We start from the raw sequence: 20073 nt of genomic DNA, 5'->3' as shown, positions 1-20073 counted from the left end.
TAAAATGAAATCTAAAATGACAGATGCGTTCCTAGATTGAATGGGTTATATAAACATCATAGTTCCCATTTTGAAAAAAAATCATACATGTCCCCCCAAAAATAGCCAATCTATGATCTTGTAGACTTCCACACTTTTTTAAAACAATTTTTAAAGTATAAAGTTATTAAATATGTCATCTCTGCCCTGTGCAACCTTTGAAGCTTAAACGTCAAACAGAAATGTGTTTACTTTATACTCTACATTCCAATGTTCATATGCCAGAGAGGGATCTACGATATCAAATTAGAGAAAAAGGTTGACGTTTCGGTCGTCAGACCTTCTTCAGGACAAACAAACATAACGACCGAAAAGTCGATGTAATAAAGAGCATACTTTTTGCCAGCTCCAAACAGTGTGCGTGACCTCTTTCTTTGATTTGATATCATTCAGTAGATCCCTTTCTGAACATTTGGACCTTCCTGGTTGTCCTCTACGCACCTGTCACTAACCTTTGAGGTGTGCATTGGCCTTCTTTTAAAGGAGTAGTTCATCCAAAAAAGGACTTATTTTCTATCAATTACACACCCCATGAAGCATCAATTCCTTGGAGATTGTTTTGTTTTTGTCGCATTCTTAAGCTAATAATTTGATGACCGGCGGTCTTTCCGGTGGGAGACTCAAAGAGTCTCCTTTGAGTCTCCTACCGGATACAGTAGCATCTTTCTGCCGGTCATCAAATTATTGGCTTAGGAATGCGACTAAAACAAAAGAATCTCTACACGCTCTACACCAACCTATGAATGTTCCTTTGACTGCGAGAGAAGGCTAGAGCAAGAAATGATGTCATCCCCCCAAAACATTAACCCCATCCACTCCCATGTTATGATGTAGAAAAGCACATCTAGCTCGGATTTCTTCTCCCAGACTGCGTTTTTGGGTGAAAACGAGCCATATTCAACAGAATGGGTGATCGAGGTTACAACGTTTTTCGTTGCGGTGGATATTCTTTGTATGGCGGGCTGGCGGCTAGACGTTTGTCACAATATATGCTGTGGTGTCACAATATGTCACCTTGTGTCCCAACTGTGAGGCTTCAGAGCGGGCAGCGATGGCCACCGGCTCTATCAGGTTGCTGATCTCCTGGACGGACGCTGCCATGTGCTCATTGAGAGCCTGCAAAACACACACACACACACACACACACACACACACAATATATTAGTAAATTGTTTCCTAAACCACAGAACTGTGTAGTTATGAATATTGTATCCAGAGAGAGAGACAGAGGGAGAGAGAACAACAATGTGCAAAGACAGCAGCGAGATTTGTGAGCTGTTGTGTGACACGAGAAAGCGGTGTACAACCACCTTAACCCATTCAGTCCGGGGATGCATATCGTGTAATTTTTTAGATTTCTTTGGCTATTAAAAAATAGCAGATATACAAGCTCATAGCGCGGTGCCGCGCTATGAGCTTGTAGATCTGCTATTTTTTGAAAAATCTTGAAAATGTGTGCAAATCTTTGACTACCGTATATATATATTAATATTTTTAAAGCGAACATTTGTACAGTAACTCAAATCTTTGCTTTTCGCTTTTAAAGATTTGCACACATTTGCAGATTTTGAAGCTCATGAGCTTGTAAATCTACCGTACTATTTTTTTTAATAGCCAAAGAAATCTAAAAATGACAAGATTATTTCCCGGTCTAAATGGGTATATAATATTGCTCCCAATTGTTTCAAATGCTAACTTTTCCTACGTGGATTTATAACTTTTTTTCTGACAGCAAATGCACAATTCCTATGGTTTTGTAAGATACCTTTTCTGTAAGTTACGATGTAACACAGCTCTGCTTACAGTATTTCTCTATTCCCCATTTAATTGTACCGTACATACATTGTTTTGTTCCACTCTTGCTTTGGCAATGTAAGCGTATGTTTTCTCATGCCAATACATCTCTTTTTAATTGAATTGACAGAGAGAAAGGAAGACAGACAGAGAGACAGACAGACACTTCAGATCAGCTATTGTGACTGAATGTTGTACCCTGTGTATAGTGAACCTAAGGCATTGGTTCTCAAAGTGGGGTCTGGGGACCCCCAGGGGTCCTTGGGGGAGGGGGTACCAGGGGGCCCCCAGCAAAATATGTTAATAAAGCGTCACACTAATTTTAACCCCTTTATCCATATTTTATACTTGGGCTATTCAAAAATAGCAGATCTACAAGTTCATAACGTGGCACTGAGTGCCGCGCTATGAGCTTGTAGATCTGCTATTTTTTTAAATCATGAAAATGTGTGCAAATCTTTGAATATATAGATATTTTTTAAAGCGAACATTTGTAACTCAAATCTTTGTTTCTGGGGGTCCCTGGAACAAAACATTTTGAGATGGGGGGGGGGTCCGTGGCCAAATAAATATCATTTTGGGGGTCCTTGGCATGAAAATAGTTTGAGAACCAGTGCACTAGGGTAGGTGTGAACAACAGAGACACACGGTGTATACCTCGTGGGAGACGTCTTCTCGTGGGGTGAGCTGCTGGCTGATGGCAGCCAGTGAGGCCTGGTCCACCTCTCTGATGCAGCCGTTCAACACCTCGATGGCCTCGTCGCACTCCCTCTGACCCGGGGCCTTCTCTCTGTGCACACACACACATATACTTGTAGTATTACTACGTTGTGAGGACATTAACATTTTAGGACGGCGTTTTTTTTTTATCAATGCCATTTTTAAAGCTGAAAATAAGCAGCTCTGCAAGCAAGCGACGCATCGCGCTGTGAGCTTGTAGATCTACTATTTTCAGTTCAGTGCAACTAGTCGACACTAGGGGCGGAAATTCGTAGGTAGGTATCTGACGATTCAATTCGATTCCTAGGGCTACGATTCAATTGAATTGTGATTATTGCGATTCGCGATTAATTTACTTCCATTATATAAGAGATGTGTCACTGTCAGCTGGAAGGTTATATTTGCCAAAATCAACAATTGCAGAAAACCAACAAGAAAATAATAAGTCCTTTTTTGTAAAATAATATTGACTTATAACAAAGGCTTCTCAATATTCTTATATATCATTATTTTTTTAATATCGATTTTTGACAAAATTTGTGAATCGATTCATAATCGGCCATGTCCGAATCGCGATTAATTGCTGAATCGATTATATTTTCCACCCCTAGTCCACACCGATGATTCACAACACGACTAGTTGCAACTGCAACCACTTGCTATCAATATTATCCTAAAATTGCACCAACCTGCAACGAGGTCAATTCAGACCACAGCAATTTCTTGCAACTTGTTGCAACTAGTTGCTTTGGTGTGGACTGGGCTTAAGTATAAATCAGGCAACCCTAACCCTCAACTCTATGTGTAATCCAATGTATTCGTATTGGTTTATTTGCGTCGCTCCTGGTGTGTTAATGAGCTTAACACTAACATCAATCTTTTCCTAATCGTAAGCTTAACTCCCCAAACCTTTTTTTTTCAACCATAAAAACTATTTATCTTGCGAGGAGCAGGAAAATTGTCTATACAAAATCTGACTATACTTGTGTGGACATTTGGCCCTGACAAGTAGAGTAAAACAAGAACACACACAGAGGCAAACGCACACACACACACACACACACACACAGAAGCAGCGGATATGAGCTGACAACGACTTGTGCAGTTCGCACGTCTGTAAATACATCAGCATGTCATCATGTACTCTGGAAGACACCCGGGGATCGGATTCGCAGGGCTGACACATAATGTGATACGATGCTTACAGTGCATACATGCACGGGGTCAAAGGTCAAGGCCACCGGGCTAACTAAACGAGCGGCGTCGACAACCTTCGCGTGACGTCACCTGCTTTCGGTCCCAGGAACCTACACATATTTTGTGCTGTAAAATAAGCAATGCGTTCTCATTACCACGTCATGGCTGTCGGGGTGGAATTATTGTATGTCTCATAACGGTTACTTTTGGGGAAATGTAAAAAAAAATGGATCCAATGTAGTTTATATTTAAGCTTTTATAAACATCCTGCACGCACACAGAGCAGATGTACAAGAGCTTGTACATCGGCTAATTTCAGGTGAAAGGCAGACACCTTGTATATTCATATTTCAACTGACGTCAACAAGAAGCAATACATTCTCTTTCCAAAAAAGTGTAATAATTAACAATTCGTTATTTCTCTACATCTCTATAGTTTTAATAAATAAGTAGCCTATTGCCCTTTTCAATGTTAATGAACTTACGCTAATGAATACACTAAAATATGTGTGAACTTTTTCATTTATGTATATCTGTATATGTACATCTGCTTTCACAAATAGTGCTCTATGCATGCACTTTTTCAACCTGAGTTTTAAAACAAAGTTTATTTTGGACATCCTACAGTCTGTGACCCACTGGTACAGGGCACGCGCAAACCACAATGGGAGTGGTTTGTGCCTTGTACATGTCCATACCTCATGTTGGTTATGAGCTTCTTAATGGAGTCGGACACGGTCCTGGAGTGTCCAGCCAGCACGGACCACTTGGGGGGGTCTTTGGGGTTGACGGCCAGGGAGCGGGCCGTCTGGATGAGGCCAGTAGAGCTCTCCAGCATGGTCCGGGCTGCCGCCACGATGGGCTCCATGGCTGCATGACCCTGGACGCAAACACACACAACAAACATTCACCACAGTGAACAAGTCCAAATTGGTGATTTTGTCAACTAAAACTATGATGAAAAATGTTGGTCGACTACCTTTTTTCACTGACGAAAACTAAATATAAACTAAGCTATGATGACTATCTTTGATATATTTAGACTAAATATACTGACAATTTCGTCAACAAACAAAATGTTAGGAAGGGACTAGTGGAGAAGAGATCCAGTAGAACTAAAACAAGTCATCATGGGTGTGTGCGGACTGCGGGTGTCACAGACCGAAAATAGCTGATCTACAAGCTCACAACGGGTTGCAGCGCGACGCGCTGTGAGCTTGTAGATCAGCTATTTTCGGCACGAGGCTAAGTGAAAATCTGCCATTTCGATGGCATCATGACTAAATCAACTGTAGATTTAGTTGACTAAAATCTTATATTTAGTCGACGAAAACTAGACTAAAAGTAAAACTTTTCAGATGACTATAATATGACAATATGACAAAAAACTAAACAGAATTTTATTCAAAAGACTATGACTAAAACAAAATCTAAATTTGCTCAACACTGATTTATATCGTTGCTGTCGGACAGAAACCTCGCATCTCTGATTCTCTGTATTTCAACGCATGTTTTTTGTTTTTGTAAATGAATGCACTACTTCGTCGTGCAAAGTTTTGCGCACTGTGGAGAGCCTTGGTGACTCAAGGTTATATGTGATAATGTTTCAAGGTCAGGAGGTACAGTAGAGCGGCTGCTTGGGAAATGGGAGGTTTCCGGTTCGATCCCCGGCTCCCCCAGTGTTACTTTCGAGGTGTCCTTGAGCAAGACACTTATGGTTTCCTCCGCCGTCGGTGCATGAATGGGTGCATGTAATGCACATGGTAAATATATATCATATAATATAAATGCACCATTTAATTATTTACCATGCTCAGTAGATGAACAGCTAGCCTACCTAAGCACTCTGCTGCTATTCTGAGGTGATTCGTGTTCCAGTGCCTCCAATCCAATATTAGCCATGATGTGATCATAATGTAGGCACCATAAAGGTCAACAGGGATGCTAGGATTCACAGTGTTAAGTTAGGAGGTGGTGAATGTTGTACCTCGGGGCTGATCTGGGCCGGCACGCTGGCAAATTCTGGGTTGGAGGCGAAGGCAGTGAGGTTGTCCACAGCTTCGATGAGTGGCACCGTGGCTGCTTTACATTTCTCTCTGTTCTGCTGGTTAAACGCTCCGTCCAACGCCTGCCACACACACACACACACACACACACACACACACACACACACCAAGGTTATTATAGTTAATGAAAGCTAACAAAATAACGATAACTAAAACCCAAAGTATAAAAATAAATATAACTAACACTAAAACTAATAAAAACTAACAAACTATTAGCATTTTCAAACATAAAAACTAGCAAATCCGCTCTAAAAACGAACTAAAACTAACTGAATTAGATTTATTTTTATTTTTTTCACACTGTCACAGAACCAGAGATAACGCGATCCAAAGATGTACTGCTCCATTCACTTCCTAGTTAACTTATTACTTAAAAATCCTGTATCTCGGCTCCTGTGTACTTTTTTTTTACTATGTATTTTTGGCGAGACATGTTATTTTCAAAGGCGTGTAAAAGCGAACGGGAGGTCGCGAAGATTTTTTTTTCCTCAGAAGCACAGTGAAAAAACCTCTGTGATTAGCAACCGTCAGGGGATCGATCATACTGGAGATAAATATTCTGTCTGTGACTACTTCAAAAAGGTAAGAGAATCCAAAAATCGCTGGCAGTGGGTGCACGCAGCCAGAAATAAGTCTGGCAGTGAAAGAGTTAATATGAAAAAGATGATGAACCACTGGCCTAGCGGACCCTCGTCACCAACCTTGATGGACTTGACCAGGTTGGCGGTGCTGTTGGCCACTTCCTTGGCGGACTGGACAAACTGTCTCTTGGCGATGGGGTTGGACGTTTTGGAGGAGGCCAGGCGACATGCGTTGCACAGCGCCGAGGTGTGTTTGGCCACGATGGTGGCAGCAGAGAGCACCTGAGGGGGAAAAGCAACGCTTGTGATGTCATTTAGATGGCATGTTGTTCCTGAATCCTATGCACAGATTTTTTTTCCGATAGTGTATTGTTTAGACTGATGCTAGGCTCATTGTTTAGCTGGTATCCTAAATGTTTAAATGTACAGAATGTTATTTAGACAGATGCTAGGTTCATGGTTTACCTGGTCATCCTATAGTCAATCTGCAAGCTAACAGCGTGACACATTGTGAGCTTGTAGATCTGCTATTTTTTACCACAACACTACAACAAAATATAATGGGCATTCATTTATGGAAAAACATAAATTCAAGGTTTCTGCCCGACAGTGACAAATGTGGCTCAAATGTGTGTGTGTGTGTACCTGGGACTGGGTGCAGGCCGGGTCCACTAGGTTCTGTGTGTGTGTGTGTGTGTGTGTGTGTGTGTGTGTGTGTGTGTGTGTGTGTGTGTGTGTGCGTGTGTGTGTGTGTACCTGGGACTGGGTGCAGGCCGGGTCCACTAGGTTCTGACAGGCCATCTGGATGGACTGGTTAGCCCTGGCAAACTGGGCGGGGTCAACCAAGCCCTTCTGACCCGCTGTGCTGTTGGGGTCCGACACGGCCACTAGGTAGGCAGCCTGTTCAAAACAATGCACACAACGTTCACACGCTGAAATACCTGCATATTAACACAACACTGTTTAATGCAATTTTTTCCCACATGGGGCGCTCTAACGCAACTTTGGAATGATCCGCGGACCCTTTAAAATGGAAAGGACGGATGTGAATCCTGTTCACTCCCATAATAGAATCTTGAGAAAAAAGACCCATAACTCCATATCTTTTTACCGTGGTGGAAACGAGCCATTTTCGATGGGCGATCACTCTGCAATGGCGGATCGCGTTAGAAATGTTATTGTTCCAGGCGATAGTCGGGACCCTCGACCATCGTGCACACACCCTTTGTTTACATCCGGGTCCTCGTCGTGGCGTCTACAGCACTAAACGGTAAGAACGCTGGCACTAGATGTACCCTGTTTTAATAAACCTCTGGCTAATACACTAAAACACCTTTCTGATTATGTATGCTATAGCACACGTTCCTACCAGGTGAATCAGTGAGCTCTGAGCTTCATACTATTCTTTCAGACACGCATGCTGTACAATTATTTTGGGGTGTCTGCCACTATATCTTGTATATAATCGACCTGGAAGGGTTGAAAACCACTGATATACAGAGATAGATGTTTATGTCCTAGTGCAAAATGATCACACAAAAGTCGCCTTAAGATAATCACCAGGCAAAAGAAAACCTGGGAGGCCCAAAACCGCCTGGCGCAGAACTGTGACACAAGAGCTGGAACAGATGGACCTGTCATGGGGAAGGCGCACCATGCTGCCAGGGACCGAATGCGATGGAGAGCGCTCATTGAAGCCTTATGTCCCATGGGGGACGAAGTGGAGTAAGCTAGTAAGTAAGTGCAAAATGATGGCCTAATTATCAAAAATGAAGACGGGGGCGTCCAAATGTTATTCATTTTAAGCTCTCGAGACACAAAAAGGAGCCACATCCAGGCAAGAAGCATTTTCCAACACACTCAGGTGATGTTGATTCCCTTCACTTATTCACACATACAGTACTAGGGTATAACATCAGTGAAGCTAAAGGAATCATCATACCTAATGTCTCAACCAGACAGTTAGTATAGTTACATAAATACACTGTATTCTCATATTCCTCTATGCTATTCAACTTGACTTGTGTGAAGATTTTACTGTGCAACATATCTACTTGGGAGGGTTGATATGGGTGTACAGTATATTACCTGGAGGGTTGATATGGGTGTACAGTAATATATTACCTGGGCTGCAGCCTCCGTTAGGCCGCACAAGGCTTTGGATCCGGCGCTGACTGAATCTCCGAACTCGGGAAGGTTGCTGTTCTTGGCGTTATGGGAGATTCCTGCCATGGCTTCCCCGAGGACCTGAACCGAAATACAGTCAATTAGGCCCAATTCCGACTCATTCGCGCATAAAGAATGTGCTGACCTACAAGCTCACAACACGTTGTGATGTGTTTGTGAGCTTGTGGATCAGCTGTTTTCGCCGGACATAAATTAGGCTTTAGACGGAATCTTCCATCGGTGGGTGAGATTCTTCCAGGACAAAAACAAGCTGTGACGAGTGGAAGAACGCTTGGAAACAAAATGTGAATTGTAATTTCAAATTAAGTCGTCTTGCCTTTAGCAAAAAGATCGGCAATCGAACGTCTAACGATACCGTGTCTTTATTTAGTTTAAGTTTGTAACAAGTTCAATCTTATGATCATATAATATCTATCCCTTGCAGTTGGCTTTTTCCCTCTACGCTAAAAGGCCAATACATCTTCCTTCCAAAGATTTCGGAAAGGGAGACGATATAACTACAAATTGACGTCATTCAGAACTTGTAATGTTCTTTTCCTCAGAACTCCTGCACCCCTAGATGCTCTCACTGTCCAAAATAGTTCGGAAAGCCTCTCCGAAACGGCAGTTCTTTTACGACATCGGAAGGAACATGTATTGGCCTTAACCATATATTGTTGTTGCATACTGTTGTTCATTATTGACGGACGGTGCTTTGTTGTGCGGTTGTTTCTTCCCTTTGTATTGCTGTATCCGACGGTACTTTTCTTATTCTGTAACTATGTAATTAACTGCTGTGCTGCCTCATGGCTACTGATTTTCCCCCATGGGATCAATAAAGGTCTATCTTATCAAAATGTTTTCGGAGAAAAGAGAGGCAGTGCTTGTAAATCGGCTATTTTCCCTGTGCGACTCAATCATAGGACGAAGTTTAGGAACATTCTGGAACTTAGTGTACAGAAGAGAGAGGAGAGTGGTGTGAGGTTCTTGTCGTGTAACTTGGAGTTCTCCATGACTGTGTGTGTGTGTGTGTGTGTGTGTGTGTGTGTGTGTGTGTGTGTGTGTGTGTGTGTGTGTGTGTGTGTGTGTGTGTTACCTTGGAGTTCTCCATCACGCTGTCCACACAGTCGAAGTAGGACATGTCATTAATCGCTTCTGTAGGGTTCTCCAACATACCCTGTACCGACTGAAACATATACACAGTCACTATACAAGCACATTATACACACACACACACGTTACACCAACTGCAACGTACACAGACACGTATAGTGTGTACAGCCATATAATTATGTCCAATCCTAATGCATACTGTATACACAAAACTACAAATGCTTCTTCATAAAAAACATCCTGCCACTTAAGCTGATGAATGCAGGTAGTTGCTCTTAAAGACAGGGCAGTAAATCATTAAAAAGAGCAAAATGGCTGCCTTCTCCATCTGGTCATTTGGAATGATTTACATCTCAGACACCGCATTTGAACCAACGTTATGGAATCCTATTTCCACCACTGAAGAAAAGCTGCAACTCTGATTTGTCCTTTTCTTTTCAACTGTGACTTTGTATTGGAACATTCCAAGCTATAAACCAGATCAGAATGTTTGTAACGTGTAGAGCGGTATTTCCGGGTAGAATATCTATGGATATTTACACAATATAAAATAAAGTGTCCAGAACATTGGCTATGTCCAGTTTGTTCATGATGATTTGGTCTATTGTGTCAGTGTGGGTGAGCCCTTAAGGGTCCATTTGATTCTATTTGGACACTCCCAGAGTTACACACCTGTAAGGGTCCATTTGGAACCCCCTATGGCACTTAAAGGGAACCAATTTAGACCGGGAAAGAATCTGTGTCATTTTTAGATTTCTTTGGGTATTCAAAAATAGCAGATATATATGCTATTTTTTTAAAAATCTTATTTTTATTGCAAATCTTTGAATACATATTTTTACAAAAGCGAACATTTGTAACTCAAATCTTTGCTTCTGGGGATTCCACATAATGTCTTCTAAATCCTAACAGTTAAAAAAAAAAAACTTATGTTGCCATAATATCAGTGGTTCTCAAACTTTTTTCATGTCAAGGACCTCTCAAAATGATATGTATTTGGCCGCGGATCCCCCCCATCTCAAAATATTTTGTTCGCATTAAAAAATTATATATATAATATATATCCCCCTATCGCCCTATATTCAAAGATTTGCACAAATATTCACGATCTTTCCAAAAATAGCAGATCTAATAAGCTCATAGCACGGCACTCGATGCCGCGCTATGAGCTTGTAGATCTGCTATTTTGGAATAGCCAAATAAATCTGAAAAATGACACAGATGCGTTCCTGGTCTTAATGCGTTAAGGAACCGGAATCGTTTAAAATCCAAAAGGATCCCGACCTCAGTCACAACGAGACGCGCGACGAGACGCGCGCACACCCGTACGCAGAGACGAGGGGAAGGGGTGAAGTTACCTCCAGCTCGCGCAGAGCGTTGTCGCACTCCTTCTGTCCCGGTGCCTGCTGGGTACACATGGTGATCAGCTGGTTGATGCTGTCCGTCACAGCGCTGTGGAGAGACAATCAAGACCCATTTAGACTTTGGCCCGTGTGGCCCTCAGGCCACGCTCTGCTAAAAAGGTCCCTAAATAAGGTCCCTAGTAACTAAGGGTGAACGGGCCTTCGCCGTCCGAGCTCCTAGGCTCTGGAATTCTCTTACCGAGGCCATTCGCCTCGCTGACTCAATTCTATTACTTTTGAATCACTCCTACAAACGTATACGAGTATGTTCCAGAAAGCATTCCTTTAAACCAGTGGTTCTCAAACTTTTTCATGTCAAGGACCCCCAAATTCACACTTATCAGCCCGCGGACCCCCATTTGAAAAGATATGCCAGGGACCCCCATAAGAGAAGATTTATACGTCTCTAGCAGTGATTTCTCAACCATTTTAATTTCAAGAACCCCCAGTTTGACATGCATTAGGCTACGGACCCCCATTTAATGGCATTTCTATCTCTGGGGACCCCAATTTATATTGTAAAATCAATGTTAATTTAACTCTGAGAGTGTACAAATGGAACCAAATGGACCCGTTAGGGTCCATTTGGTTCCATTTGTACACTCTCAGAGTTACAGACCCATAAGGGTCCATTTGGCTCCTAACTATCCATCATTTAGCTGGGGACCCCCTGGAACTCCCTCAAGGACCCCTGGGGATCCCCGTACCCCACTTTGAGAAATTCTTCTACCCCACTTTGAGTGAAATTCTTGTTTTTATTGTGCATTCTGTCTTATGTTTGAACAGCAATTTGTGACTCATGTTTAGTGCTATAAATAAAGTTATTATTATTTATCACTCAACGGTGTTGCAAAGAGAAAACAGCCGATCTACAAGCTCACAGGGCCTTACCGGGCAGCAGCTGCCAGTTGGTTCTTGAGGTTGGGGGAGTTGGGGTCGGTGGACAGGGCCTTGGCTGATAGAAGCAGTTTGCTGGAGCTCATGGAGATGGTCTTCAGGTTGGACACTACCTGCGTCTGGTCCTCTTTGGACTAGAAGAAACAAACACCATTTTAAAGTCGTTACAGTATGTGTGAGTTTGTGCTATTTCGAGACGCATTTCTCCATCGTGTCTGGTTCCTCCATCACAGAGCAAAGAGGCAACGCATACAGATCAATGACAATATTATTAGAATATGGCTACACAACATGAGGTTCAGCGATTTAATGTCCCAAACATGTACAATGTACATTTCTGTTTAGCTGTTGGGCTTTGTAAACCAAAATTGCACAGGGTAGATATGTCAAATAACTGAAATATAAAAATAAAGGACTGACTTATTTCATAACTTTATACTTTCAAACCAAAAAATAAATATATAGTTTCGACAAGGAAACGATAATGCAAAAATAATTGGGCGATAATGTAAATGTGTGACAGGCCAAAGAACATGATGTGCGTCTCCCTCACCAGTGGTGGAAAAAGTACTGTTTTACTTACGCCAATGCATAATTACTTGGTTACAAGTAAAAGTACTGGTTATGCAGACTGTCCCATTTCACAAGTTCAAAATGCACAAAAATCTTTTGAAAGTAGCCTGTAGATCGGCTATTTTCCAAATGGCCGAATAATATATAGGGCTGAAGTGGTTACTGTATGTTTTGTGATAATAATCTAAATCAACAAAGTAACTAAAGTTTTCAAATAATTGTAGTGGAGTAAAAGTACAATATTTGCCTCTGAGATGTAGTGGAGTAGAAGTAAAAGTACCGAAAATTGGAAACGCTCCAGTAAAGTAAAAACACCTCAAAATTGTGCTTAAGTGCAGTACTTGAGTAAATGAACTTAGTTACTTTACACCACTGTCCCTCACTGACCTGGGAGGTGCCGGCCATGTCGATGCCGGCGTCCAGGAAGTCGGTGAAGTCCTGCCCGAACTTGCTGGTGGAGCGGGCCAGGTCCTGGGTGGTCCCCCTGGACGACTGCACCAGCTCGTTGGCCGACTGGCTCAAACCGGCCGCAGACTCGTTCAGCTGGCCCTGCACCTCCTGGAAACTCTTACCGCTGGACGGGAACTGTGGAACCGAACAAAACAGTGGTTGATAATATTTTACTTGGTAACACGTTGAGACCTGAGGCCGATTCTAAAAATGGTTTCTAGATCCAGTTTTTAGATTAAAAAAATAAATACATTAATTAAATAAATACATATATAAATGTTTTGTTCCAGGGACCCTCAGAAGCAAAGATTTTAGTTACAAATGTTCGCTTAAAAAATATATCTATTCAAAGATTTGCACAAATTTTCACGATCTCTCAAAAATAGAAGATCTACAAGCTCAGAGCGAGCGCGGCACTCAGTGCCGTGCTATGAGCTTGTATATCTGCTATTTTTGAATAGCCAAAGAAATCTAAAATGACACAGATATGTAAGACCCGGTCTTAATGGGCGTTACAGGACAGACATAATCCCATTTATAATGCATTATAAAAGGCTTAATAAAATAATATTTGTTTTATAATTGTGTATGACAATTTAAAACAAGGTTTATGAAAGTTCTGGACTGCTGGTCATAATGCGTTATAAACTCAGTGGAACAACACATTATAACTACTATAACTTAGTCAATTACAAAAATATAACAGTAGACCCGACTTAAAGTAAAATATTACCCAATGGTTTTATATAGGACTATGGGCAATTAATCGAAAATGTAGGACCAATATTTAGAACCAATAACCGACTTTAATATTGCTCATATAGGTTAATCAAATAATCGTGAAGCAGGTTTTGTATAAAATATTTGTATATATTTTTTTGTTTATAATCGACTACATTGATTTGTCTGATTAACCATGTGACCTTGTATTATACTTTGTTGTACAATGGTGGCGTGCATAGTGAAAATAGCGGATCTGCAAGCTCGAAACATCCGCTATTTTCACTTTTTTATAAATAATCTTTCATTAATCGTAATCCGAGGCAAAAGTTTGAAATGATCGTAATATTGATTTTAAGTCATAACAACCAGCCCTAGTTTTATGTTGTTTGATACAGTAGTGAACTATGGACAGAAGAAACAATGTTTTTTTGTCGTTTGATAAGAGTGTACAGTGTGTTGCTAGCATGCAGTGCTGAAAGAAGACATCTGCTAAATTACTGTAATGTAATGTATTCTGACCTTACCTGAGAGCTTATAGATTTGCTATTTTTTGAATGTTATAAAAAAGAAAAGAAAACATCTATGTCTCTGTCCGTGATGAAAGCAGATCGGGTCATATACTCATATACTCACAGCATCAGCTTGCAGTCGCTTGCTGGATTCTCCCACAGTGCGGATGGCATTGTCAACGTCCCTCTGACCCGGAAGACAGTTCACCGAGCGATTCAGGGCTTGCGACACAGCCTTTGCCACCTACACACACACACACACACACACACACACACACGTTTGTATTGCTATACATAATTTAGGATGGTGATTTTATGAATACCTTTTTTTTTGCCACTTTGAATACTACGCAAAGCGCAGTGGTGGAAAAAGTACTACATTTTCGCAAAAGTAAAAGTTTGGAGTTCAAAATGTACTTGAGTAAAAGTATTGGCATCAACATGTACTTAAAGTACCAAAAGTAAAAGTATTCACTGTGCAGAATGTCCCAAACATCTTTTGAAAATAGCAGATCTACAAGCTCACAATGCGTCGCATCGCAACGCATTGTAAGCTTGTAGATCGGCGATTTTCAAATGGCCGAAATGTATATAGGGCTGAAGTGGTTACTGTATGTATTGTAATAATACAAAAAATCTGCAAAGTAACTAGTAACTAAAGTTTTCAAATAATTGTAGTGGAGTAACAGTACAATATTTGTCTCTGAGATGTAGAGGAGTAGAAGTAAAAGTATTGGAAATTGGAATTACTCAAGTACATTACATTACAGTCATTTAGCAGACATGCCTAAAATAGCAGGTGCTAGGCCCCCTCCTCACCTGTGCCAGCCTCTGCTGGCTGTCCGGGTCTCCTGGCCGGGCGATGGCCCTCTTGGTCTCCTCGATCAGGTTGGCGGACTTGTCCATGACGTCGGCGGCACAGTCCAGCATGGCGTCGCGGGCCGCCGGCTCGACCGTGTTGGCGCCCACTCCCCTGGCCGAGGACGCTAGCGTGCGTAGGGCCTGGGCTACGTCTCTCGCCGCCATGCCTGAGGTACAGAACAGGGCCAGCGAGAAAGGGGACGGTTAAAACTATGATCCTTAAAAAGGTAGGGCGAGTGATATTTTTGAGTTAAAACAAAAGGCTTTATGTTAAAAGGTTAAAGCTGATAGTAGTCTGATAGTAATCATTGCTATAAAGTGTTTGTTCTGTCACCCTGTCTCTCCAGCTCTTTAATAAACAGAAAACCCATTTTCAGGTAGGTGACAAAATGTCAGCCAATCAGGAGAGAGTACCCATTTATCAGCTTCATTTTGATAGTGTTCCAGTTCCAATTTTGGCTCCAATTTCACTTGTTTAATCTGTATGCTGACTGAGTTCTCCATCCTGATTGGATAAAATTGGTATCCCGACCTGAAAATGCATTTTCTGTTTAATAAAGAGCTGGAGAGTCATGGAGACTACTGTTACTGAACAAACACTCTATACAGCAATGAGTACTACCTTTAAGTTTTATGTCCGATCTACACAAAAGATGGGATCCCATTTAGACCCGAGGCCGACTATAAAAACGGCTTCTAAATCCTAGAGGGAGAGCAAGAGCGAGAGCGAGACCATCTCTCCCATGTATAGATGAATCAATCAAAAATCTCAAAATATGTGTAGTTTTGTTACTTGATTCAAGTTAATTTGATTGCCAACAGGAATGCATATTGTAACGTGAGAAAGGTTGTGTACCTGTGTAGTTCTCGTTGCCCTGGGTGACTTCACTCAGCAGCTGGGCGATAGCAGAGCTGACCGCCTTGGTGCTCGTACCCAGGTCCTGAGCACACTTCTCCAACTGATCAAACAACAGTGGTTATATGTGGTCAGAAACAAACAGTGGAGCAGAGTAAAAAGTACATATATGTATATTTGGCTCTAAGAAGTAGTGGAGTAGAAGTTTAAAGTATATAAAAACATTTGAAATACTCAAGTAGTTACTTTCCACCACTGCGTGCGTGTGCGCGTGTGTGTGTGTGTGTGTGTGTGTGTGTGTGTGTGTGTGTGTGTGTGTGTGTGTGTGTGTGTGTGTGTGTGTGTGTGTGTGTGTGTGTGTGTGTGTGTGCGTGTGTGTACTCACGGTCTCTCCTGGCAGTGGTTTCAGTTTGCCCTCAGAAGCAGAGGCCTTGGCCTCCTGTAGATCTTTCTCCAGGCCTCTCACCATGGACAGAGCGTTGTCTATTTCCAGAGGACCGCACGCTTCCTGGGCCTAAAAAACACAGCATACACACACGTACACACACGCAATATACGTTATTATTATGTGGGGGGTTAATTGTATACTTTAAAAAAAAAAAAAAATCGTCAAATAGACCATCTCAATGTCAAAGACATAATTGTGATATTCGCCAGACATTGGCCCAAGCCTAATTTGGTGAACTGCACTCAGTGCAACAATACAGACAATACATCGATACAACAGCTAGCAGCATCTACATCTTATCGTCATGGTTCCCAAATGTATTCTGGGTCGGCAACACTGTTGCCAGTTCAAGCCTGATTGAGAGTGCTTATCTGGCAAGATTATCCTCTAGTGTGAGCGGTACAAAGATCCAATCTTGAGCCTCCCACGGAGACTAGGAGAGTCAATTCTGGCCTTTTTGGACAGCTGGAAATGCTTCATGGAAATGAAGCAGCTTTCAATTTTGCAGCATAAAGGCCGTTACACACCGGCGAATATGCGAATATACGCAAAATTCGGACTCGTTCCGAATAATTAAAAGACGCTTTTTTCGCTCCGCGAAACTGGTGTGGAAGCTTGCATTGACTTTTTAAGGTTTTAAACAAAAACGTATTATTCGCATGAAAAAAATCGCCCCGGTGTGTAAGGACCTTAAGGCTTGACATTCTACTAGGCAGACCTACACTTGACCCATGTTATCTATGCAACTGACACATTAAAACTCTGTTTTCTTGTTAAAGCACATTTCTTTAGTACCAATCATGTCACCAATGTCAACTGTGAAACAAAAACAAAAAATGAAAACTGAACAAAACTAAATGGATGGTCAGTCAGGATTAGCCTGTCATGGCCAAACTAATATCACTGCGTCGATATTAGTCTCTAATCTCTGTGTGGATTCTGCATTTCCGAGGGGCAAATAAAAAAAAATGCCTCTGGTGATAAACCTGCCCCATTTTGCATACTGGGCCCTGATTGGTCCCTCACAACTTCGGAGGGAGAGAAATCCAATCTCTATTAACTCACTGTGCCATTGACGTGTTTCACGTGTTTTACCGCAATGCCGCTGGGTGCCAATGACGTGTTTGACGTGTTTTTGAAAAAATATGAAAAAAAAAAAAAATGTTCAGAACCCAATATCATCATTTGATGATTTGCTGCTCCATTCACTTCTTGTTTAACTTATTACTGAAAAGGGCTGTATCTCGGCTCCTGAGCACTTTTTTTTTACTATGTATTTTTGGCTGGCAAAATGTTTAAAATAGCAAATCTACAAGCTCACAACGCGTCACATCGCTTTTGGAAAAAAACGTTCAGAACCCAATATATTCATCATTTGAAGATTTGCTGCTCCATTCACTTCTTGTTTAACTTATTACTGAAAAAGACTTTATCTCGGCTCCAGAGAACTTTTTTTTCCCCATGTATTTTTGGCTGGCACAGTTTGCAATTATTTTTTTATTTCATTGGCACTGAATGAGTTAACTCATTGAGTGCCATTAACGTGTTTCACGTTTTTCATTATCAGAACATTTGCAGCTCCATCCACTCCTTGTTTAACTTATAACTGAAAAAGGCTGTATCTCGCTTCCTAAGTACTTTTTTTTTACTTAGAATTTTTTTTTGTTGTAATGGCCAGAAATAGACAGAAATAATTCGGGCACTCAATGAGTTAAGAGGGGCCAGACCTAATCTGCCGAGGGCAATTTTCTTTTTGCAATGGCAGTTTCGTCTGGAACCAGGCTAAGTCAGGATGAGGGAAAAGGATGTCACATGTGATAATAGGAGATAACGCGTTGGGAGCCAAGGTGGATGTTATTTCAAACCCCACTCAGTCACACAGGAACTTCAGCGGTTTGATTAGACGGGGTTATCACAGAGTGTAAAGTGATCTACAGTAGGTCAGTGGGTCTCAAAGTGGGGTCCAGGGACCCTACAGGGTCCTCGAGTGGGTTCCAAATGGACCCTTATGGTTACCCAACTCAGAGTTATGGGGTGGATGCTTCAAAGGAACCCATTTAGACCGGGAAGAATTTTTTAGATTTCTTTGGCTATTCAAAAATAGCAGATATATAAGCTCGTAACGCGGCACAAAGTGCCGTGCTATGCTAAGCTTGTAGATCTGCTATTTTTGAAAAATCGTGAACATTTGTGGAAATCTTTCAATATATATATATATGTTTTAAAGCGAACATTTTTAACTTCAATCACTGCTTCTTCAAAGATTTGAGTTACAAAATATAAAAATATACATATATTCAAAGATTTGCACAAATTTCCGGGATAAAAAAAAGAATAGCAGATCTACAAGCTCGTAGCGCGGCACTCGGTGCCGCGCTACGAGCTTGCAGATCTGCCATTTTTGAATAGCCCAAAGAAAAATTATACACGGGATGCGTTCCCGGTGGCTACGTTTGAGAATCGCTGATCTCTGCCGTTACCTTCTGCGTGGCGGTGCGTAGTTCACCCAGAGCGCTGGCCAGGTTCTTGGCACACTGACTCAGCTGCATGGCCGAGGCCTGGTCACCGATGGTCGGCACCGTGGCCTTGGCGGCTGTCACCATCTTGGCACCGGGCTGAAACACAAGGAGGCAGGTGTGAAGTACAGTAGGTGGCGCCTTAGATAACATTAACAGTATGACTATTTTAACACATTGCCTGTCAAATGTCCTTTACATTTTTTATTTTTTATTTTTTAAATTCCACAAGAGGGCGCTCTAACACAACTTAGGAATGATCCCTCGATCATTCAGTGATCAAATATCAATGTAAAAACGTCCCATGATCACGGTTCCTTGAGGTGGGTTCCAAATGTACAAATGGGTCCATTTGAACACTCTCAGAGGTATGGGGGTCCTCGATATTGAATGGTTTGTGACAACAACTGGTCTGGGACTCTCAGAAAATGTAGGATGGTACAATGTGTGCCGGCCCGGGTGGTGGTTTTGGTGACGTTCTGACCTGTAGGAAGTTCTGGCTGGCTCCGATGAGGGCCAGCTGAGCACTGGGGCTGTCTGGCTGAGACTGACTGCCTCTCACACCCTGTACCAGCTGGGGAATCTGCTCTGCTACCACCTGAGGAACACACACACACACACACACACACACACACACACACACACACACACACACACACACACACACACACACACACACACACACACACACACACACACACACACACACACACACACACACACACACACACACACACACACACACACACACACACACACACACACACACACACACACACACACACACACACACACACACACACACACACACACACCTTGTGAGCAGTGTTGATTTTGACAGCAAATGTTTGATTTAGTTTTAGTCAGTCTTTTGAATAAAATACTGTCTAGTTTTAGTCATATTTTAGTCATCTGAAAAGATTTAGTTATTGTCTAGTTTTAGTCGACTAAATATCATAAGATTTTAGTCGACTAAATCTACTGTTGATTTAGTCGACTACAATGTATTTTGGCGGTGCCTTGATGGCGTCGTAATGCCTGATTTTACACTTGGTTGCATGCTGAAAATAGCCGATCTACAAGCTCACAACGCGTCGCAGCGCGACGCGTTGTGAGCTTGTAGATCTGCTATTTTCAGAGCGCCCGAGCGCAACCAAACAT

The 20073-nt window shown here is 41.9% G+C and overlaps 1 protein-coding gene across 2 annotated transcripts in view; it reads right to left on the bottom strand.

The window, feature by feature from the left end:
- Window positions 1-20073, bottom strand: part of tln1 (talin 1) — a 116894-nt gene that overhangs the window by 33154 nt on the left and 63667 nt on the right. For both annotated transcript variants that reach the window (XM_080420458.1, XM_080420457.1), the window contains exons 25-41: window positions 19397-19510; window positions 18877-19011; window positions 16334-16462; window positions 15949-16051; window positions 15051-15259; window positions 14356-14475; window positions 12937-13134; window positions 11971-12110; window positions 11035-11128; window positions 9660-9749; window positions 8522-8644; window positions 7154-7297; window positions 6518-6679; window positions 5738-5878; window positions 4449-4630; window positions 2491-2623; window positions 1054-1155 (exon numbers count right to left, since the gene is read on the bottom strand). In XM_080420458.1, the coding sequence (XP_080276584.1) occupies window positions 1054-1155; window positions 2491-2623; window positions 4449-4630; window positions 5738-5878; window positions 6518-6679; window positions 7154-7297; window positions 8522-8644; window positions 9660-9749; window positions 11035-11128; window positions 11971-12110; window positions 12937-13134; window positions 14356-14475; window positions 15051-15259; window positions 15949-16051; window positions 16334-16462; window positions 18877-19011; window positions 19397-19510 (2319 nt within the window). The remainder of the gene's footprint in view (window positions 1-1053; window positions 1156-2490; window positions 2624-4448; window positions 4631-5737; window positions 5879-6517; window positions 6680-7153; window positions 7298-8521; window positions 8645-9659; window positions 9750-11034; window positions 11129-11970; window positions 12111-12936; window positions 13135-14355; window positions 14476-15050; window positions 15260-15948; window positions 16052-16333; window positions 16463-18876; window positions 19012-19396; window positions 19511-20073) is intronic.

The sequence above is a fragment of the Gymnoscopelus braueri genome, assembly GCF_963280865.1.
Source record: "Gymnoscopelus braueri genome assembly, chromosome: 22".
NCBI classification, from domain to species: domain Eukaryota; kingdom Metazoa; phylum Chordata; class Actinopteri; order Myctophiformes; family Myctophidae; genus Gymnoscopelus; species Gymnoscopelus braueri.
This window is presented reverse-complemented; position numbering and strand designations above follow the sequence as displayed.